This window comes from Sus scrofa, chromosome 13, assembly GCF_000003025.6.
Source record: "Sus scrofa isolate TJ Tabasco breed Duroc chromosome 13, Sscrofa11.1, whole genome shotgun sequence".
Classification (NCBI taxonomy): domain Eukaryota; kingdom Metazoa; phylum Chordata; class Mammalia; order Artiodactyla; family Suidae; genus Sus; species Sus scrofa.
This window is the reverse complement of record NC_010455.5, coordinates 134771962-134795688: the sequence shown is the minus strand read 5'-3', so window position 1 is coordinate 134795688 and position 23727 is coordinate 134771962. Positions and strand designations below refer to the sequence as shown.

Sequence of the window (23727 nt, the reverse complement as noted above, 5' to 3'; positions counted from 1 at the left end):
TGAAAGAATTAAGGGAGCAGCCCAATGGGTTAAGGATCTGTTACTGCTGTGGCTTGAGTCACTGCTGTGGTGCAGGTTCAATACCTGGCCCGGGAACTTCCACACACTGTGGGTATGGCCAAAAAAAAAAAATACCGAAGAAATTAGGAAAAGGCTATTGATAGAAATGCAAATTAATGCAACCCCCCACCCCAAAACCCTACAAAGTATAAATAGAAGCCAACTGAAAGTAGAAACCTCTGGAGTTCCCATCATGGCTCAGGAACCCGACTAGTATCTATGAGGATATGGGTTTGATCCCTGGCCTCACTCATTGCCGTAAGCTGTGTGTAGGTCGCAGATGAGGCTCAGATCCTATGTTGCTGTGGCTGTGGCACAGGCTGGCAGCTGTAGCTCTGATTTGACCCCTAGCCAAGAACTTCCATATGCCATGGATGTGGCCCTTAAAAACAAACAAAACCCCCCAAAACAAAAACCCCCCAAAATTAGAAACCTCATCTGCCAAGACAAAAGGTGTGGTAAAGAAAATCAACAGCGGCGTTCCCGTCGTGGCGCAGTGGTTAACGAATCCGACTAGGAACCATGAGGTCTTGGGTTCGATCCCTGCCCTTGCTCAGTGGGTTAAAGGATCTGGCGTTGCCGTGAGCTGTGGTGTAGGTTGCAGATGCGGCTCGGATCCCGCGTTGCTGTGGCTCTGGCGTAGGCCGGTGGCTACAGCTCCGATTAGACCCCTAGCTGGGAACCTCCATATGCCGCAGGAGCAGCCCAAAGAAATAGCAAAAAGACAAAAAAAAAAAACCTAAAAAGACAGGTAATCAATAGGGTCCAGATTTAAAAAACTAATCATCTGTACTGCTTTTTCAAGAACATTCAAGAACATTTGAAACCGATACTGGCATTTTGGAGTTCCCATTGTGGCGCAGCAGAAATGAATCCGACTGGTATCCATGAAGATGAGGGTTTGATCCCTGGCCTTGTTCAGTGGGTCGGGGATCCAGTTTGCTGTGAGTTGTGGTGTAGGCTGTAGATGTGCTCGGATCCCGCATTGCTGTGGCTGTGACATAAGATAGCAGGTGCAGTTCCGATTTGCTTCCTAGCCCGGGAACCTTCATATGATGCAGGAGAAGCCCTAAAAAGCAAAAAATAAAATAAAAAATGGAGTTCCTATCATGGCTCAGTGAAAATGAATCTGACTAGTAGTATCCATGGGGACACAGGTTCAAACCCTGGCCTTGCTAAGTGGGTTAAGGATCTGACATTGCTGTGAGCTTTGGCGTAGGTTACAGACGTGGCTTGGATCTGGCATTGCTGTGGTGTAGGCCAGCGGCTACAGCTCAGATTGGACTCCTAGCCCAGGAACCTCCATATGCCACGAGTGTGGCCATAAAAAGACAAAATAAATAAATAAATAAAGATAACAGTAAAAAAGATTTTAAATATTGCAAGTCAGGAGTTCCCGTCGTGGTTCAGTGGCAATGAACCTGACTAGAACCCATGAGGATGCGGGTTTGATCCCTGGCCTTGCTCAGTGAGTTAAGGATCCAGCATTGCCAAGAGCTGTGGTATAGGTCACAGATCATGCAGCTCGGATCCTGCGTTGCTGTGGCTGTGGTATATAGGCCAGCAGCTTTAGTTTTTTTTTTTGTTTTGTTTTTTGTTTTTTTGTCTTTTTGCCATTTCTTGGGCCACTCCCTCGGCATATGGAAGTTCCCAGGCTAGGGGTCTAATCGGAGCCGTAGCCACCAGCCTACGTCAGAGCCACAGCAACGCGGGATCCGAGCCGCGTCTGCGACCTACACCACAGCTCACGGCAACGCCGGATCGCTAACCCATTGAGCAAGGGCAGGGACCGAACCGCAACCTCATGGTTCCTAGTCGGATTCGTTAACCACTGCACCACCACGGGAACTCCCAGCTTTAGTTTTGATTCGACCCCTAGCCTGGGAACTTCCTATGTCTTGGTGCGGCCCTAAAAAGACACACACACACACACACACAAACTGCAAGACAGAAAAAAAAAACTACAGAGCAGCGAAGAATTACAGTTTGGTGCCCCACTCCCTTGAATGGTGCTAAGACCCAGCAGAGCTACCTACCCATCATTGCTTTTGTAGCACTAATGCAAGTGTCAACAGAGTAAGTTAGGCAAAAAATATTCTTAGCATTGTTATAAAAGTTTTTTTGAACTTGCAGACCTGTAAAGGACCTCAGGGGTCCACATACCAAATTTTAACAAAGTCTCCTAAGTAAATCCTAGATATATCCATAGAAGAATTTTTTATGTTAACTATTACTGTTTTATTTATTTATTGTCTTTTTTAGGGCCAAATCCACAGCATTTGGAAGTTCCCAGGCCAAGGGTCAATTCGGAGCTACAGCTACCAGCCTATACCATGGCCACAGCAATGCCAGATCCGAGCTGTGTCTGCAATCTACACCACAGCTCACAGCAACGCCAGATCCTTAACCCATTGAGGAGGGCCAAGGATTGAACCCGCCTTCTCATGGATACCAGTTGGGTTTGTTATCACTGAGCTACAATGAGACCTCCTGTTTTATTTTTTGATCCAACCCAGTTTTTTGGTTAATGGGTATTAAATCCCTTTACACATCTACTTATAAATTGTTTGGTTCTATTTATGTGATCTTAAGATGTTTAATGCTTCCTTGTATTTGATATAGTAATACTTCCATGTGATGTAAAATTTAAACAGTACAAAAAGGGCCTTCTGTGAAGAGTAAGTCTCTTTCCTAGCCCAGACTCCAGTATTCCTCTCTGGAGGCAATCACTGCCAACACATTTTGGAGACTACCTTATTAACACAGAGATCCACTTCATTTACTATTTTAAAGGCCTATGATCTACATTGTCAAAATATCCTCTAGGAGTTCCCTTGTGGTGCAGTGAGTTAAGGACCTGGTGCTGCAGCTCGGGTCACTACTGTGGAGCATGAATGATCCTTGCTCAGGAACTTCTACATGCCATGGGCGAAGCCAAAAAAAATATTCTCTAGGGACATTTTATTACTTTACCTTCCGTTTTTTCCCTTTTTTCTTTTTTTTCGTATTTTTAAAAATGATCATATAGCTGATTTACAGTGTTGTGCCAACTCCTGCTGTATAGCAAAGTGACACAGTCATACATATATATAGATACATATATTCTTCTTTTTATATCATCTACCATCATGCTCTGTCACCAAGAGATTAGACACAGCTCCCTGTGCTATGTAGTAGGATCTTTCTTTCCTTCTCCGACGGTTCAATGTTAGTATTTTTGTCCAGTTTACAAACATTTGATTTTTGCTAAAATGTGACTATATATCATATGTCATAGCTGGTATGGGTCTTAAGAGCATCATATCAGACCAACAGTTTCAACTTATAGATGAGGAAGCTAATACAAAGTGCTGAAGTGACTTGTTCAGTGTCAGGAGTTAGTGAAAAGGCTTAGATTAAGATCTAGAGTTTCTGCCTCTTTCCTAGATGGACCCAAGGATGACATACCTGGATTCAAATGGATCCTGCTTCTCCAGAGGTCTTACTCTTTTCTTTGTCACTGCCAATTTAGTCAAGTCCACGTACTTTGTCTCTCCGTTACTGTAAGTGAATTCGAGAACACTATTCCATTCCCCTTGTACTTTGCATACGACAGTGTTGGTGATGTTGTGCTTCACTTCACCGGTAACCCTAGAAGCAAGTGGAAGAAAAAGATATGCTCTAATGAGTGATACCGTGCTTGTTCTTAGGGATTCTGAATCCCAAGAATATACCTCGTGAATTCTGTTTGAACTAGTTACACAGCTCACTTCAGTTTGTCAGTGTGAAAGTCAGATTGTCAGTGTGAAAGTCAGATTGTCAGTGTGAAAGTCAGACTCTTTGTAAATACACGATAGTTCCCTAGATAACTTTTTCTCTTTGGGGGGCAGGAGACAGCTAGGCCAACAGCATGTGGAAATTCTGGGGCCAGGGATTAAACTGAGCCAGAGCTGTAATCCCAGCCACAGCAGTGACAACGTTAGATCCTTAACCCACTGTGCCACGAGGGAACTCCAAGAAAAATTTTTTCAAATAACAATTTAATTTTAGGAACAATACTAGGAATCAAACTAGAAACTCAGTTACCATAAATGACCATAAAGTGCGATATTTAAAATGCTTGCTGCGGAGTTCCCGTCGTGGCGCAGTGGTTAACGAATCCGACTAGGAACCATGAGGTTGCGGGTTCGGTCCTGCGCTTGCTCAGTGGGTTAACGATCTGGCGTTGCCGTGAGCTGTGGTGTAGGTAGCAGACGCGGCTCAGATCCTGCGTTGCTGTGGCTCTGGCGTGGAACGGTGGCTACAGCTCCGATTGGACCCCTAGCCTGGGAACCTCCATATGCCGCGGAAGCAGCCCAAAGAAATAGCAAAAAATAAATAAATAAATAAAATGCTTGCTGCAAACAACTATTATAATATTAAAATTCAGTAGGAATATGAAAAACATTAAGATTTCTTTTTCATTACAATCTAAAAATGTTACATTATAGTCTATTCAACTTTAAAAAAAACAATTACTACTTATTTAAAAGTTTAGAGTCCCTATATTTGAAATTCTGGATATATAAATCCTGCATAAAGCCACATAAGTTTAATTTTAAATCAAATATAGAAACCAGACAAATCACTAAGAGGTAGAAAAAAATAAAATATACATTAGAAGTTTTTTAATTCTCGACAAAACAAACGTTAAAAGAGCAATGGCATACAAAAATTATTGCTATAATACAAAACTGTGAGAGAATCAACCACTACTGTTGTTGTAAGTTCAACCGAGTTATCTGGCTGGTTTATCACAGAGAGGATGCAGCTCAAATGAAGGCTGGAATAGAAACAGGTCTGATTATTTTGAATGAAGTACTTTATGTTCACTGTAGGACACAAATAACAACAGGGTCAGAGAATAATGGGAAAATACTGGGGTCCAGTCACTGCCCCTGGGATTATGGTTTATTTGGATTCAAAAGGGAATCCAAAGGACCAAAGCCCAGGTTCAGGTGACAGCTCGGATACCCTAAGTAGCATTTGTTAGATGTAAACTAAAGCCTCAGGAACCAGAAGAACATAGTTGAATCTACAGAGTCCATAGTTTTTAATCAGGAGAAGTAAATGGTGTACAAATTTAGAGCTGAAGGCAGAGGTGTAGGAGCCAATAAGCAAATGAACCAGATCTTAGAGATCGAAGTGTATACAAGGGTTTGGGATCCAAGAACACAACAAACATCCAAAATCAAAAGTTAGGCATAATTGCAGCTCACTGGACATAAAGAATACCACGACTACAATTCTGCTTGATTACAGCAGGGATGGGAACTCTGGGTCATACCTCGAAGTATCCGAACTTAAATAACTACAGTAGAGTTTTAGCCTGATTGAATGTTTTTTGTGATATTCATGTTTCCTCTCTGACTCCATTTTGCCAACAATGCCTCCTTTCTTGAAAATTTATCTCTAATCAAACAGGATATGATTAGATGACGTTGAACACTTACCTCTTCCATCTTCCAACTGCATATAGCCAGCACTACAGTCTTTGAACTGAAGAACAATAATCTGTTTCTCACTTGATCTCTCTTTTATTGCCACAATCTCTCAGGTTATCATTATCTCCTTCACAAGCCTTTCCACTTAAAAAATAACAAGCCTGAGATCCATGTTCACACATGCTGGGTTCTTGCTGCTTAGTGCAGCTACACAGCAAGCACAGCATGATGAGAACTGGGCAGGCAACAAGAAGTGCACATGCTAGAGGTGGGCCATAAGGAACTTGCAAAAGGAGCATAAAGAGGAAGAAGGTCCTCGCTCACTTTGCTTATCATCATTCTTCAGAACACAGTGCCTAATGGAGGGCTAGTAAACTTCTATAAAGGACTAGAAAGCAAATATCTTGGGGCTCATGGGTGAAGCTATCTGTCACAACTAAACTCTTTCACTGTAGCATGAAAGCAATCATAGAAAAATAAGCAAATGAATAACTCAATGTCTAAAGCGTGTAAGTCTAGATCTTGTATCAAACAATGACAAAAAATATGCTGCCTTTAAAATAATTATCAAAGAGTTAAATTTTAAGTTGCCATCCTACTCATCTCTAAAGTGAGGATAACTGATAACCGATGAGGCATTTACTCTTTCTTCCTTCCTTCCTTCCTTGCCATGCCGGTGACACGTGGAAGTTCCCAGGCCAGGGACTGACCTCGGGCCACAGCAGTGACCGGAGCCACAGTAGTGACAATGCTGAATCCTTAACTGTTAGGCTGCCAAGGAATTTTCCCTCTCGCTTTTTAAAAAACTTGACATCAAGTTGACTTGTTGTTGCTGTTTTTGGCTACCTTGAGGCATTTGGAGTTCCCAGGCCAGGGATCAGATCCAAGCCACAGTTGTGACCTACACCATAGTTGTGGCAAGATCCTTAATCCACTGTGCCACTCCAACAATCTTTATTTTTTACTATTATACATGAGTTTTCCTTAAAAGCTTTATAAAAGCTTTTCTTTCCAAAGGCAGGGTCCTAGATTCTAATACCAGACTAAAAGCTTCTTGAAGGCAGAGATAGTCTTTTTTTTTCTTTCCTCTATCTTTGGTATGCAGAAAAGTATGTCACTTAGCAGTTAATACAATCTTAATGACATTATACCACTACATATATATGTATTTTTTTTCTTTTTTGTCTTTTTGCCATTTCTAGGGCCGCTCGCGCAGCATATGGAGGTTCCCAAGCTAGGGGTTGAATCGGAGCTGTAGCCACCAGCCTACACCAGAGCCACAGCAACGCAGGATCCAAGCCACATCTGCAACCTACACCACAGCTCAAGGCAACGCCAGATCCTTAACCCACTGAGCAAGGCCAGGGATCGAACCCGCAAGATGGTTCCTAATTGGATTCGTTAACCACTGAGCCACCACGGGAACTCCATTATACCACTACATATGTTTTTAAAGAATCACCATCCTAAAGTGAGCGCAGAAAATGGAATCAGAAGATGGACAAGGGCATGAGGAACAGTTAAGGAGGCCTGCTTGGCTCCATCAGAGATAGATGTGAAAAAATAAGGGAGTAAGGAAAGACAAGTGGAAGATAAAATATTTGTAACTAAGGCAGACAGCGGATAATATGTCTGCTTAATTGCAGAGAGCAGTAAAAAACTAGATTACATCTGAGGAGGGAAGTATGGCTATTAATAAAGGCATGGGAGTTCCCATTGTGGTGCAGCAGAAACAAATCCGACTAGGAACCATGAGGTTGTGTGGTTCAGATCTGGTGTTGCTGTGGCTGTGGCATAGCTCGGATTCTATATGCCACAAGTGCAGCCTTAAAAAGCAAAAAAAAATTGTGGAAGAAAAAGAAAAGAGGAGTTCCTTTCATGGCTCAGCAGTTAACAAACCCAACTAGGATCCATGAGGATTCAGGTTCGCTCCCTGGCCTCACTAAGTGGGTTAAGGATCCAGCATTGCTGTGAGCTGTGGTATAGGTCACAGATGTGGCTCGGATCCTGTTTTGCTGTGGCTGTGGTATAGGCCGGAGGCTGTAGCTCCAATTCGACCCCTAGCCTGGAAACTTCCATATGCTTCAAGTGTGGCCTTATAAAGAAAAAAAAAAAAAAATATATATATATATAGACCTTCCTCAAAAAAGAAGAAAAATCTCAAATCCGCAACTTAACCCACCACCTAAATGAATTAGAAAAAGAAGAACAAACAAAAACTAAAGTCAGTAGAAGGAAGGAAATCATAAAGATCAAAGAGGAAATCAATAAAATAGACATTAAAAAAAATAGAAGAAATCAATAAAACCAAGAGCTGGTTCTTTAAAAAGGTAAACAAAATTAACAAATCTCTGGCTAGACTCACCAAGGAGAGAAAAAACCCAAATAAACAAAATCAGAAATGAAAAAGGAGAAGTCACGGAAATACAAAAAACCAAAAGAGAATACTATGAACAATTGTATGCTAACAAATTTGACAACCTAGAAAAAATGGACAACTCTTGAGACTTACAGACTGCCAAAACTGAATCAAGAAGACTTATCAGACACAACTTAGAATAGATATAAAGGAGATCCTGCTGAATAGCATTGAGAACTTTGTTTAGATACTCATGTTGCAACAGAACAAAGGGTGGGGGGAAAAATGTAATTGTAATTTATACATGTAAGGATAACCTGACCCCCTTGCTGTACAGTGGGAAAATAAAAAAAATTAAAAAAAAAAGAAGAAATAGATCAACTGAACAGACCGATCACTAGAAATAAAATTGAGTATGTCATAAAAACACTCCCTACAAATGAAAGTCCAGGACCAGATGGCTTCACAGGTGAATTTTACCAAACATACAAAGAGGAACTGATACACATCCTCCTCAAACTTTTTCAAAAGGTTCAAGAGGAAGGAACACTCCCAAAGACATTCTATGATGCCACCATCACCCTAATTCCAAAATCAGACAAAGACACTACCAAAAAAGAAAACTATAGGCCAGTATCTTTGATGAATATAGATGCAAAAATTCTCAAAAAAAGTTTAGCCATCCAAATTCAACAACATATCAAAAAGATCGTATACCATGACCATGTGGGATTCATCCCAGGTGCACAAGCATGGTTCAACATACGCAAATCAAACAATATCATACACCACATTAACAAAAGAAAAGTCAAAAACCACATGATCATCTCAATAGGTGCAGAAAAAGCACTTGACAAAGTCCAACATCCATTCATGATAAAAACTCTTACCAAAGTGGGTATAGAGGGAACATACCTTAACATAATCAAAGCCATTTATGACAAACCCACAGCAAATATAATACTCAATGGAGAAAAGCTGAAAGCCCTTCCACTAAAATCTGGAACAAGACAAGGATGTCCACTTTCACCAACATAGGATGTCCACTTTATTCAACATAGTACTGGAAAGTCCTAGCCATAGCAATCAGACAAACAAAAGAAATAAAAGGCATCAAAATAGGAAGAGAAGAGGTAAAACTGTCACTCTATGCAGATGACATGATACTATACATAGAAAACCTTAAGGACTCAACCCAAAAACTAACTGAACTGACCAACAAATTCAGTAAAGTAGCAGGATATAAGATTAACATTCAGAAATCAGTCGCATTTCTGTATACTAACAATGAAATATTAGAAAAGGAATACAAAAATGCAATACCTTTTAAAACTTCACCCCCCAAAAATCAATACCTGGGAATACACCTGACCAAGGAGGGAAAGGACTTATAAGCCAAGAACTATAAAACATTAATCAAGGAAATTAAAGAAGATGTAAAGAAATCGAAAGATATTCCATGCCCCTGGGTTGGAAAAATTAATACTGTAAAAATGGCTATACTACCCAAAGCAATCTACAGATTCAAAGCAGTCCCTATCAAATGACCCCTGACATTTTTCACAGAACTAGAACAAACAATCCAAACATTTATATGGAACCACAAAAGACCCAGAATTGCCAAAGCAATCCTGAGGAAGAAAAGCCAAGCAGGAGGCATAACTCTCCCAGGCCTCAGGCAATATTCCAAAGCCACAGTCATCAAGACAGTGTGGTACTGGTACCAAAACAGACAGACGGACCAATGGAACAGAATAGAGAACCCAGAAATAAACCCAGACACCTATGGTCAATTAATCTTGGACAAAGGAGGCAAGAACATAAAATGGGAAAAAGACAGTCCAGTCAGCAAGAATTGCTGGGAAACCTGGACAGCTGCATGCAAATCAATGAAACTAGAACACACACCCTCACGCCATGCACGAAAATAAACTCAAAATGGCTTAAAGACTTAAATATACGACAGGACACCATCAAACTCCTGGAAAAGAATATAGGCAAAACATTCTCTGACATCAATCTTATGAATATTTTCTCAGGTCAGTCTCCCAAAGCAACAGAAATAAGAGTAAAAATAAACCAATGGGACCTAATCAAACTGACAAGCTTTTGCACAGCACAGGAAACCAAAAAGAAAACAAAAAGACAACTGACACAATGGGAGAAAATAGTTTCAAATGATGCAATGGACAAGGGCTTAATCTCTAGAACATACAAGCAACTTGTGCAACTCAACAGCAAAAAAGCCAACAACCCAATTGAAAAATGGGCAAAAGACCTGAATAGACATTTTTCCAAGATGGCCAACAAGCACATGAAAAAATTCTCAACATCCCTGATTATTACAGAAATGCAAATCAAAGCTACTATGAGGTACTACCTCACACCAGTCAGAATGGCCATCATTAATAAGTCCACAAATAACAAATGCTGGAGGGAGTGGAAGAAAAGGGAACCCTCCTGCACTGTTGGTGGCAATGTAAGCTGGTACAACCACTATGGAGATCAGTATGGAGATACCTTGGAAATCTATACATAGAACTAGCATATGACCCAGCAATCCCACTCTTGGGCATATATCCCGACAAAAATTTCCTTGAAAAAGACACATGCCACCCACATGTTCACTGCAGCACTATTCACAACAGCCAGGACATGGAAACAACCCAAATGTCCATCAGCAGATGATTGGATTAGGAAGATGTGGTATAGATACACAATGGAATACTACTCAGCCATAATAGAATGAAATAATGCCATTTGCAGCAACATGGATGGAACTAGAGACTCTCATACTGAGTGAAGTCAGAAAGAGAAAGACAAATACCATATGATATCACTTATAACTGGAATCTAACATCCAGCACAAATGAACATCTCCACAGAAAAGAAAATCATGGACTTGGAGAATAGACTTGTGGTTGCCAAGGGGGAGGGGGAGGGAGTGGGGTGGTTGGGGAGCTTGGGGCTAATAGATACAAACTATTGCCTTTGGAGTGGATTAGCAATGAGATCCTGCTGTGTAGCACTGGGAACTCTGTCTAGTCACTTATGATGGAGCATGACAATGTGCGAAAATAGAATGTGTACATGTATGTGTAACTGGGTCACCATGCTGTACAGTAGAAAAAAAATGTATTGGGGGAAATAACTATTAAAAAAAATTTTAAAAAGGCAAGGAAAGAAAAGTGAGTTCCCTGGTGGGCTAGTGGTTAGGATTCAGTGCTTTCACTGCTGCAGCCTGGGTCCAATTCCTGGTCTGGGAACCAAGATTCCCACATCAGGCTGCTGCATGCGATGGCCAGGAAAAGAAAACTGTGGATATGAAATAGTTAAATAAATGCAACTATTTTGGTATAGAAGGGCTATAGTAAAGGCCGCCTTCTCCCTCATTGGCCAACCTGCACCTCAATCCTGCAGATTTGCCCTCTTGAGCTGCCCTTGAAGAACCAGCCACTGGTGGGCCTCAGGCTCCTTAGTACATCTTTCCTTTGCTTGCTCACCGCTCTGCCTTCCCCTAGCAGAGAATACAGAGTCAGACAAATGACAACTGAATTCTTAACAATGGAGACAAATGAAGTCCAAGGATGTGATTATGGACTTCATCAGTAGAAGGTGGTACTGCTAAGCAATAGAGAAATTGTAACAGAACTGTGACACTTGTATGTGGTAATCTAGTCGCTGTGAGGTATAAGTTCTGAAAAACATACCATTTTTCTATTGAAGCAAGAAGTTCTCTGAAGGGAAGAAAGAGGATGTTCCTAAGACACAAGTCAAAATATTGAAACGGAAATTAAAAACCAAGAGAAAATTTCTATGCAGGATATTTAAAGCAAGGAACTATCTAAATATCACGGCAATGGTTAAGGTTTGGGGATGAACTCTGATTCTCCATAGTAAGGTAGTGCTGGAGTTCCCCTTGTGGCTCAGTGGTTAATGAATCCGACTAGGAACCATGAGGTTGCGGGTTCAATCCCTAGCCTTGCTCAGTGGGTTAAGGATCCAGCTTTGCCGTGAGCTGTGGTGTAGGCTGCAGATGTGGCTCAGATCCCGCATTGCTGTGGCTGTGGTGTATGCCGGTGGCTACAGCTCTGATTTGACCCCTAGCCTGGGAACCTCCATACACCTCGGAAGCGGCCCCTAGAAAAGACAAAAAGACAAAAAAAAAAAAAGAGTTTTTATAGATAAGTCTTACAGGATTTTAAATTACACATCACACACCCACATATTTACATGCACTAACATACACACATAAACATCCACATATACTGTAAGAGTGAAGTTTCAGGGACTAGAAAGAGTTCGCAAAAAAGAAACCTACAATCTACTTCAGTGAAGGCAAGAATATGCAATGGAGAAAAGACAGTTCTTGGACAAGTGATACTGGCAAAAGTGGACAGCCACACGTAAAACAATGAGATTAGAATGCTTCCTTACATTACATACAAAACAAAAAACAAAAAAACTCAAAATGGCTTAAAGACCTAAATGTAACAAGACCTAAAACCACACAACTCCTAGAAGAGAACACAGGAGGAACATTCTTAGACATAAACTGTAGCAATATTTTCTTGGATCAGTCCCCTAAAGCAAAAGAAATAAAAGCATAAACAAATAAATTTAAAAGCTTTTGCACAGCAAAGGAATCTACTGACAAAATGAAAAGACAACCTACAGAATACAAGAAAATATTTGCAAATGATTTGATCAACAAAGGCTTAATAGGAGTTCCCGTCATGGCGCAGTGGTTACCGAATCTGACTAGGAACCATGAGGTTGCAGGGTTGATCCCTGGTCTTGCTCAGTGGGTTAAGGACCTGGCATTGCTGTGAGCTATGGTGTAGGTCGCAGACGTGGCTCAGATCCCGAGTTGCTGTGGCTCTGGCGTAGGCCAGCAGCTACAGCTCTGATTAGACCCCTAGGCTGGGAACCTCCATGTGACTAGGGAGCGGCCCTAGAAAAGGCAAAAAGGCAAAAAGACAAAAAACAAACAAACAAAAAAACCAAAAAAAGACTTAATATTTTGAACTATATAAACAGCTCATATAATTTAATATCAAAAAAACCAAATGACTCAATCAAAAAAATGGGCAAGGAGCTCCGCTGTGGCACAATGGGTTAAGGATCTAGCATTGTCCCTGCTGTGGTGTGGGTTCGATTCCTGGCCCGGGAAGTTTCCATATGCTGTAAGCATGGATGACAACAACAACAACCAAAGGCAAAAGACCTGAGTATACAGTTTACCAAAGACCTATAGATGGCTAAACAGGTACATAAAAAGATGCTCGACACTGCAAACCATTAAAGAAATCAAAGTCAAAAACCACAATGAGATACCTCACACCTATCAGAATGGCTATTAACAAAAAATCTACAAATAGCAAATGTTGGAGAGGATATGGACATTTCTACACTGTTGGAAGGAATGTAAATTGGTGTAGCACTAAGGAAAATAGTGTAGAGGTTCCTCAAAAAACTGAAAATATAACTAACAAATGATCCAGCAATTCCACTCCTGAGCATATATCTAGGAAAAAAAGAAACACTAATTTGAAAAGATATGTGCACCCCAATGTTCAGAGAAGCACTATTTACAATATCCAAGCCATAAAAGCAACCCAAGTAACTGTCAAGAGATGATTAGATTAAGAAGATGCGATATATATATCACATATATATATATATATATATAAAAATATTGGAATGGAATATTACCTAGCCATAAAAAAGAATGAAATACTCAGAGCTCCTGCTGTGGCGCAACGAGATCAGTGGCATCTCAGAAGCCAGTGGGATGTGGGTTCAATCCCTGGCCCAGCACAGTGGGTTAGGGATCCGGTGTTGCCACAGTTGTGGCTTAGCTTGTGGCTGTGGCTCCAATCCCTGGCCTGGGAGCTCCATACGACACAGGGCAGCCAAAAGAAAAGGGGGGGGGGGGACTAAATACTGCCATTTGGAACAACACTGATGGACCTAGAGAGTATTAATCTTAGTGAAATAAGTCAGAGAAACACAATTACTATATCACTTATATGTGGAATCTAAGAAATAATACAAATGAATAAATATGCAAAACAGAAAGAGACTCACAGATATAGAAAACAACCTTATAGTTACCGAAGGAGAAAGGGAGGAGAAGTTAGGGGCATAGGATTAATAAATACAAGCTAAAATAGATAAGCAACAAGGACACTATATAGGCAGAGGGAATTACACCCATTATTTTGTATAATCTGCAAAAATATTGAATCACTATAACTGTATACTGGAAACACAATATTAAAAGTTCCTGCATTGCTCAGTGGCTTAAGTATCCAGTGCTGCTGCAACTTTGGCACAGGTTCAATCCCTGGCTCAGGAACTTCCACACGCCACGGGTACAGCCAAAAAATAACAAAACAAAACAAAAACACCCAGAAAACCCCACAATATTGTAAATCAACTATACTTCAATTAAAAAAAAAAAGAAAGAAATTCATCAATAACACTGACAACAAAAAGTGCTGGATTTGGAAAATTTATCACTGTAGTTTTTTGTTTTTGTTTTTGTTTTGTCTTTTTGCTATTTCTTGGGCCGCTTCCGCAGCATATGGGGGTTCCCAGGCTAGGGGTCCGATCGGAGCTGTAGCCACCATCCTATGCCAGAGCCACAGTAACACGGGATCCGAGCCGTGTCTGCAACCTACACCACAGCTCACGGCAACAATGCCAGATCCCCAACCCACTGAGCAAGGGCAGGGACCAAACCCGCAACCTCATGGTTCCTAGTTGGATTCGCCAACCACTGCGCCACGATGGGAACTCTTGTAGTTGTTTTTGTCTAGCATTTTACTCAATTATATACTGTGAAGAATTGTTTCACCAATGCAGGAATGTTACAGGTATGTAGATTTCAACTCTAACTTTATTTAATTAAATTAAGGGGAGTCTTAAAATGGAATGGGCTGCCTCACATATTATGAGTTCTGTAATAATAATAATAATAATGTACCAACACACTGAAAAAAATCAGTTATCAGGCATGTTACAAAGGTATTTATGCACCTAGCAAATGTTGGTGTAATGACTTCTAAAGTCTCTTCTAGTTGTAAAGTTTGAATCCTGGGATCACTATTTGAGAGAATTAAGTAGAAGCAGATAGGACAAGGTGTGAACCATATTACCTTCTCTAAGGATAAAAGATGACCATTTTGACGATCTCTAGTGGTTCTGTGTGGGTGATCTGTATTTTCTTTTTTTATTCTCTACTTTGCAAAATCTATACATAGATTTTTTGGCTGTGTCCGCAGCATATGAAAATTCCTGGGTCAGGGATCAAATCCACATCACAGCAGCAACCCAAGCCACTGCAGTGACAATGCTGAATCCTTAACCTGCTGTGCAAAAAGGGAATTCTCAAAATTCATATTTTTAAAGGTCCATTCAATGCCTGGGAGCCAATAAATCTTTCTTTCCACTTCCAAGATTGTTCTAGTTGTCCTGTGAAGAAGTAAAACTACATGCATTTAAAGTGTCATAAGTGACTGAAGGGAGTACATTTTGTTCTAACCATGTAAAAAAACTGGCAGCAATAACATTAAATTTTCATTTCCTACAACCTACCAATTCTGCTTCTAGGCATCTACCCAAGAGAAATTCACACATATATTCACTAATGTTCTAGCAGCACTATTTGAAATGTCCCATAATCAACTTATATGCTTTTATATCAATGTTATTCTTCGATTAAAACTTAGAAGAAAAAGAAAACTATCCCTTGGAACAGTCAGGATAGGCATCAAAGGCTCAAGGAAAGAATCAGTATCAGTATTCTTTTGAGGGTCCTATTAGAAAACCTGTCTTCATGGGTGATGTGGACACGTGCTAAAGAGACCTACAAGCCACTAAATGGGGAATAATAACTGGCCAATTCCTAGACAGAATTAGAAAAAAGCCATCATTCAATACTGGTGCCTAAAGATACTGGCTTCCATCATTGTGATTCTTGGAACTATTTCTTATGATGAACTGTATTTTCATACTAACTTATAGCAATAATGCCTCTACTGAGGTTTGGATCCAACTCTGAATCCTTTTAAAGGCAGAAATTGGGCCAGAAACTACACATTCACTTATTATGACTTCTAGTTTATAAGAGTAGATAAGATATGTCACAGTTTTTGGGGGGTGTCTTTTTTTTTAGGGCCACACTCACAGCATATGGAAGTTCTCAGGCTAGGGGTCAAACTGCAGCTGCAGCTGCTGGCCTACACTGCAGCCACAGCAACTCAGGATATGAGCCACACCTGCAACCTACACCACAGCTCACGGCAACTCCAGACCCTTAATCCACTGAGCAAAGCCAAGGATCGAACCCTCATCCTCATGGATACTAGTCAGGTTTGTTACCACTGAGCCACAATGGGAACTCCCAATAAGTCACTATTTTTAAAACCATATCATGACTTCCAGAATTCCTTGAAAGATGAAATACATATATACATATTTTTTGGTTTTTAGGGCTGCACTCATGGCATATGGAAATTCCCAGGTTATGGGTCTAATCGGAGTTATAGCTGCCGGCCTACACCACAGCCACAGCAAAGTAGGATCCGAGCCAAGTCTGCGACCTACACCACAGCTCAAGGCAACACCAGATCAAGGCAACCCATTGAGTTGAGTGAGACCAGGGATCAAACCTGAAACCTCATGGTTAAAAGTCAGATTCGTTTCCTCTGTACCACAATGGAACTCCAAAAGATGAGATATATTAAACAAAAAATAAACATGAATAAAAATCCAAACACATTTCTTTCTTTCTCTGGGGTGGAGGGCCATGCCCATGGCATATGAAAGTTCTGGAGCCAGGGATCGAACCTGTGCCACAACAATGACAACACCAGGTCCTTAACTCATGGAGCCACCAGGGAACTCCCAGCCCCATTTCACATAAAACAAAGCAGAAATAGAATAGGGAGTTATAACACAATATCAAACTGACAGAATAAGAGGCAGTTACAATTAAAATATTCTCACCGGTGCAGTTTGCCACCATAAAATGGCTTTGTATGAAAAGTGATGCTGGCTGAATATCCAGTTTTTGCACAGTTGACACTGATTTTGCCACCCAGCTCCACCCAAGGAACAGTTAAAATTGACCTGGCATATGCACAAGGTAGAGAAAATGTATACTCTTCTCCATGCTCCAGGAGACTGAGGACACCTGAATGTGAAAACATGAAGATGGTTGATATTGTTAAAACAAACAAACAAACAAAAAAGCAGTTCTGAAAAATGCATAATAGGATTTCTCTTGTCTGGCAAGTAAACATCATAATTTTGCTTAATTTTCCTTTAGCTCTGGAAGAAACTGGATTCACTAAGCACTGTATTTGACAAAAATTCCTGGTAATAATGAATCAAGGTTGCTTTCATTATGACTTTATTATCTCTTTTGGGTTCAAAATATAAGGGGTTCCCTCTAATGCTCCTAAAAAATAAAATAAAATCTTAAGTCAGAATTTAAGTCCATGCTATATTGTATCATTAGCAGTATCTGATCATTAATTAATAATAACTTTTAAAAGCTTAAACTAGGAGTTCCCGTCGTGGCACAGTGGTTAACGAATCCGACTAGAAACCATGAGGTTGCGGGTTCAGTTCCTGCCCTTGCTCAGTGGGTTAACGATCCGGCGTTGCCATGAGCTGTGGTGTAGGTTGCAGACGCGGCTCGGATCCTGCGTTGCTGTGGCTCTGGCGTAGGCCAGTGGCTACAGCTCCAATTCGACCCCTAGCCTGGGAACCTCCATATGCCGCGGGAGTGGCCCAAAGAAATAGCAAAAAGACAAAAAAAAAAAAAAAAAGCTTAAACTAAGTATCTAATATTAGAGTGCTATAGTCTTAATTTCAGATGGTATGATGGGTAGGAAAAAGTGTCATTCTATTCTACACATATTAGGAAAGAAAAGAAGTAATTTATGATATAAACCAAGTTCATCATAATAATTTTGTTTGCCAAATTCTGAAATTTTTAAGGTGAAGTTACAAGGGTTAGAAGTGGTAGTTTTCAAAAAAAAAAAAAAATTACTCTTTTTTTGGGGGTCTATTTAGGGCTGTACCCATAGCATATGGAGGTTCCCACGCTAGGGGCTGAATCAAAGCTGTAGCCACTGGTCTACACCTACAGCCCCACAGCAACAGCAGATCCCAGCCGCATCTGCAACCTACACCACAGGTCACAGCAACGCTGGATCCTTAACCCACTGAGTGAGGCCAGGGATCGAAACTGTGTCCTCAAGGATTTTAGTCAGATTCATTTCCGCTGAGTCATGAGGGGAACTCCTAAGTACTGTGTCCTTAATGTTCACAAATAAGGGCAAAAATTAATATAAAAATTTTTTTTTTCTTTTTACAGCCATAACTGCAGCATATGCTGCTACTCCACAGCTGCAGCTACATCCAGATCCTTAAATCAATGTGCCAGGCTGGGGTTCAAACCCTTACCTCTGCAGTGATCTGAGTCACTAGTTGGATTCTTAACCCACTGTGCCACAGTGGGAACTCCTATACTTCAGATTTTTCATCTCTAAAACAAGTAAACTGATTTGTGAAGAGCCTAGGGCTAATGGCATTGAAACTGGAGATAGCAAATTTTTTTAATTAATAAAATATTCTTTAATGTTATTAAAGTTTTGATTAGTTTGAAACAGTATTTGGAAATTGATAAGACTCCCACAGCAGATGTTAAAAATGAGGAAAGCTGAAAAGGAAGCTAAAATATTTTCATCACAGCTAGAATAATACAATCTCAAAATGTTAGGGTCATAGGCTTAATTACACCATTCTCACACTGTAACTTTACATTCAAAACAAAGTATTCTATGCACAAGAGCGTTCCTTTAACATTAAAATGGCAGGGCTTTTTTTGGAGTTCCCCCTGTGACACAGTGGGTTAAATATCCACTAGGGGGATTAGAGATACTATTATTTTCTCCTTGATACTCCTCTAAGTTTTCCAAATTTTGTACAATAAAAATAATACACAATTAAATCAGAAAAAATAATGTAAAAAAAGGATTTATATTTGTTGAGACATATGCCCCTCCCCACCAGCATTCTGAAATATACTAGGAATTGGGGAAAAAGGTAGTACACATAACACTTCAAATTCATAATTAATAGTTACTGAACTTCCCAAAACTTAAGTTATAGTTTGATATTAAAAACTGGAGAATAAGTTTTTTACTTACCTTCCCCAACCATTGTCACGCCTATCGACATGCCTAAGAATTTGCTCTTAGTCCAGACATGCGCATTTACACACATCTTCCTCTCTGCACATTCTGCATAAAATCCTGAGACTGGAGGATGATGGGAAACCTGCTCAGCAACAAATCTGACTGTATAGCAGTCTGATCCCACCTGGCTCAACGTCTCCTCTGATGGAGGAGCATGATTTGTGCCAGCCTGGGTGGAAGAGCTAATGACACTGGATGCTACCTCACTTTTTGGCATCCTCCAGGAACAGTGAAATGTTTCTCCAATAATAGGATTGTATGGTTTCTTAGCAATGGCTCCCTTACGGCCTTCGTGAAACGAGGTAAGGTAGTACTCAACAAAACGAATCATTCTGTCCTCAGCAGTAGCTCCATTAGTGATGCCTATAAATAGGTCTGGATGAGACATAAAGTCTGCGTACATTTCCAGCAAGGAACGCTTCTCTAGGATAAATGTAGGAAGCACCACCTAAAACAACAACAACAAAAAAATCAACCAAAGAGGGAAATACAAAAAAGTAATGAATACCTTCAGAGAACTGAGAAGACATTATATACACACAACGAGAACAATTTTTAGAAAAGAAAATTCAGAAAAATTTAAAACATGATAGCAAGGGAGTTCCTTGGTGGCCTAGTGGTTAAGGATCTGGTGTTGTCACTGCTGTGGTGAAGGTTTGATCCCTGGTCCGGGAACTTCTGCACACTGTGGGCATGGCCAGGAAAAAAAAAAAAATCAGAACTCAAGAGGTGTTAGAAGATACAGTATATCTGTAGATAATCTTTTTTTTTTTTTTTTTGTCTTTTGTCTTTTTGTCTTTTGTTGTTGTTGTTGTTGCTATTTCTTGGGCCGCTCCCGCGGCATATGGAGGTTCCCAGGCTAGGGGTCGAATCGGAGCTGTAGCCACCGGCCTACGCCAGAGGCACAGCAACGCAGGATCCGAGCCGCGTCTGCAACCTACACCACAGCTCACGGCAACGCCGGATCGTTAACCCACTGAGCAAGGGCAGGGACCGAACCCGCAACCTCATGGTTCCTAGTCGGATTCGTTAACCACTGCGCCACGACGGGAACTCCTGTAGATAATCTTATCTCTGAAGATATTTCATTCTTGATGGGTATTAAAAACAAAGTGCCAAAAGAAACATACTTCATCTCATTTAAAAATGAGTATGCTTAAAAGGAAATGAAAGTCTTTGGAAATGCTTAAGATTAAACATCAGGAGTTCCCGTCGTGGCGCAGTGGTTAACGAATCCGACTAGGAACCATGAGGTTGCGGGTTCGGTCCCTGCCCTTGCTCAATGGGTTAGCGATCCGGCGTTGCCGTGAGCTGTGGTGTAGGTTGCAGACGCGGCTCGGATCCCGAGTTGCTGTGGCTCTGGCGTAGGCCGGTGGCTACAGCTCCAATTAGACCCCTAGCCTGGGAACCTCCATATGCCGTGGGAGCGGCCCAAGAAATAGCAACAACAACAACAACAACAAAAGACAAAAGACAAAAGACAAAAAAAAAAAAAAAAAAAAAGATTAAACATCAATTAAGGACTTCAAGAGGGTCAGGTAGGAATTCCTCAGTGGCTTAGTGAGTTAAGGATCCTGTGTTGCCACTGCTGCGGCTCAGGTCACTGCTATGGCATGGGCTCCATCCCTGGCCTGGGAACTTCTGCATGCTGCAGGTATGGGGGGGCGGGGGGGAAAGACGGTCAAGGAAAAGGAAAAAAAAAAATCCTCAAATTTCTACATTGGATAAAAGTATCATAAGCAAATGCTAATTAAGCTTCTTTTTTTTTTTTTCCTTTCCTACTTTAAAAATAAATTGTGAAAGTTTCGTTGTGGTGCAGCGAGTTATGGATCTGGTGTTGTCACTGCAGCAACTTGGTTCACTGCTGTGAGGAAGGTTCGATCCCTGGCCCAGGAACTTCCACATGCTGCAGGAGCTGCCCTTCCCCCTCATAAAAAACCTGTGGATGACTGATCAAGATAGGAATATAAGAAGAGGCAATAAATGCCATTCCTTGGGGATAAAGAGAGTACTGACCAAAGCAAAAACTGAAATTTTTATTTAATTTTAGGCACAAAAGAACTACTGCCAAGAGGAAAAGCTTTTAATACTTAAAGCTGTGTAAGCATAAGGAAGATTAAACAGAATTGGAGAGGTGCTGCAAATGGGTTCAACTCTTTTTTTTTTTGTCTTTCTGACCTACACCACAGCTCACAGCAATGCTGGGTCCTTAACTGAGCAAGGCCAGGGATCAAACCTGCATCCTCATGGATGCTAGTCAGATTCATTTCCACCAAGTCACAAAGGGAATTCCAGGTTCAACTCTTTTATAATATTTTTCTTCTTTGCCACACACACTACATTTGGAAATTTCTGGGCCAGGGATCAAACCTGCACCACAGCAGTGACCTGAGCCACTGCAGTGAAAACACCAGATCCTTAACCTTCTGAGCTGCAAAAGACCTCCTGGTTCAACTTTTTGAGAACACAATCTGGCAATATTTTTCAAGAACCTGAAGATACTCATAACCATTTAGCCAAGTAATTATTCTTCCAGGAATCTAGCCTTAGGAAATAATATGAATGAAGGAAAAGAAATGAAAATAAAATTGCAACAGCCTATTTTTTGGCTATATTCATGGCATATGGAAGCTCCTGGGCCAAGGATCAAACCTCTGGGGTTGGGGGTGTCAAGCCACTGCAATGACAATGCCAGATCCTTAACCTGCTGCACCACGAGAACTCCAAAACACTCTGTTTTTAACTAGAGTTTTAGTTAGCTTAAATATGGAAATGTCTCTTAATGGACTATTAAGTTATTATAAAAGATGATTATAAAGATGATACAAGTAATGCAAAAAATACTGATGCCTCAGTTTCAGATGTATACTGAACACATGCATCTTAATTTCATTTTTGATTGAAATCCCACTAAAATTTTCTTAAATAAAAATACAAAGACTAACCTAGAAATACCAGGAAAGTACACCATAAGCAACACAATTTGGGAGTTGTTAACTAGAAAGCTAACTCTTAAGCAGTAGTTTACACTATGCATTCTTGAGAGGGTTCAGGAACGGACAGCACAAGGTACCTCTGGACCTGGGGTTTACAGGAATGCTAAAATAAAAACTGACTGAGTGAAACCTGTGCGCAAAGCAGTTAGACCCCTAAATCCCATTCCCAACTCCACACTGTTCTTAACTGCTCCTATTGCACGTCAGCTAAATCTAGAGGTTTCATCTCTGGAGAATGAAACAAGGTGGCTTATTTTCTAGATTGAGGACTGTCAGAGAGCAGATATCATATGAAAAAAGGATATGAAGTAACTCTATATAAATTAAATGTGAGATACTAAGACCCAACCTTCTTCTCCCTAACTCTAGTTGCTTTACCTAGTTGCAAAGAATTAGAAGAATTTTCTTCTGGGAGGAATGTGACTAGCTATAGAGAAAAACCTAATGATATTAACAAACAAATTCCCCAAGAAATTCAGATTACTCAACATTTAAAGGCATAAGACCCACCCACATGTTCAAAACTTAAAATCAAGTTTTTAGTTCCCTTACACTTAATCATGAGCAGAAATCCAAGAAATGCCAGATCTCTAAGAACACCTATAATTAGGAATATGAAGAAAATACACAGCTAAGCTTGTGCTGGCTACTCACTTTCTTCTAAACTAAGGAACATTGTTATGAGGTACATAAATAGGTGGCAAAACTGTAAGTGCTTACATCTAGGAAAAAGTAGGGGACTACAACCGGAAGGGGCACTCAGAGAGCTTCCAAGATCAGGTAATGTTCTATAATAATCTGAGAGGTGGGTATACAATAATTTGTTTTACCACTGTTCTCTGAACTGTTTACGTGCATTCTACTCACTCTTCTATGTATATGACATTTCGCAAAGAAAAGATATTAACTGAAAAAAGGAAATATAACAACATTGAATACAAAGTATAATTACATGCAGAAAAATCAGAAGGAAATCTCAAAAAAGTGGTAGTTGTGTTGTTAGGATGGTGGAATTACAGATTTCTTTTCCTTTTATCTTTCAAAACTTTCTTTCTCTTTTTTTTTTTTTTTTTTTTTTTTTTTGTCTTTTGTCTTTTGTTGTTGTTGTTGTTGCTATTTCTTGGGCCGCTCCCACGGCATATGGAGGTTCCCAGGCTAGGGGTTGAATCGGAGCTGCAGCCACCGGCCTACGCCAGAGCCACAGCAACTCGGGATCCGAGCCGCGTCTGCAACCTACACCACAGCTCACGGCAATGCCGGATCGTTAACCCACTGAGCAAGGGCAGGGACCGAACCCGAAACCTCATGGTTCCTAGTCGGATTCGTTAACCACTGTGCCACGACGGGAACTCCCCTTTTTTTTTTTTGCTTTTTAGGGCCGCATTCGTGGCGTATGGAAGTTCCAGGCTAGGGGTCAAATCAGAGATACAGCTGCTAACCTACATCACATATCATGACAATGCTGGATTCTTAACCTACTGAGCGAGGCTTAGGATCAAATCTGCATCCTCATGGATACCAGTCAGGTTCGTTTCCACTGCGCCAATAATATTATTTTAAAAAGAACAAAATAA

The 23727-nt window shown here is 40.6% G+C and overlaps 1 protein-coding gene across 2 annotated transcripts in view; it reads right to left on the bottom strand.

The window, feature by feature from the left end:
* The window catches only part of OSBPL11 (oxysterol binding protein like 11), an 88802-nt gene that overhangs the window by 11464 nt on the left and 53611 nt on the right, over nucleotides 1-23727 (bottom strand). For both annotated transcript variants that reach the window (XM_021070201.1, XM_021070202.1), the window contains 3 exons: nucleotides 19110-19605; nucleotides 16897-17083; nucleotides 3508-3690 (listed from right to left, as the gene is read on the bottom strand). In XM_021070201.1, coding sequence (XP_020925860.1) covers nucleotides 3508-3690; nucleotides 16897-17083; nucleotides 19110-19605 — 866 coding nt within the window. The remainder of the gene's footprint in view (nucleotides 1-3507; nucleotides 3691-16896; nucleotides 17084-19109; nucleotides 19606-23727) is intronic.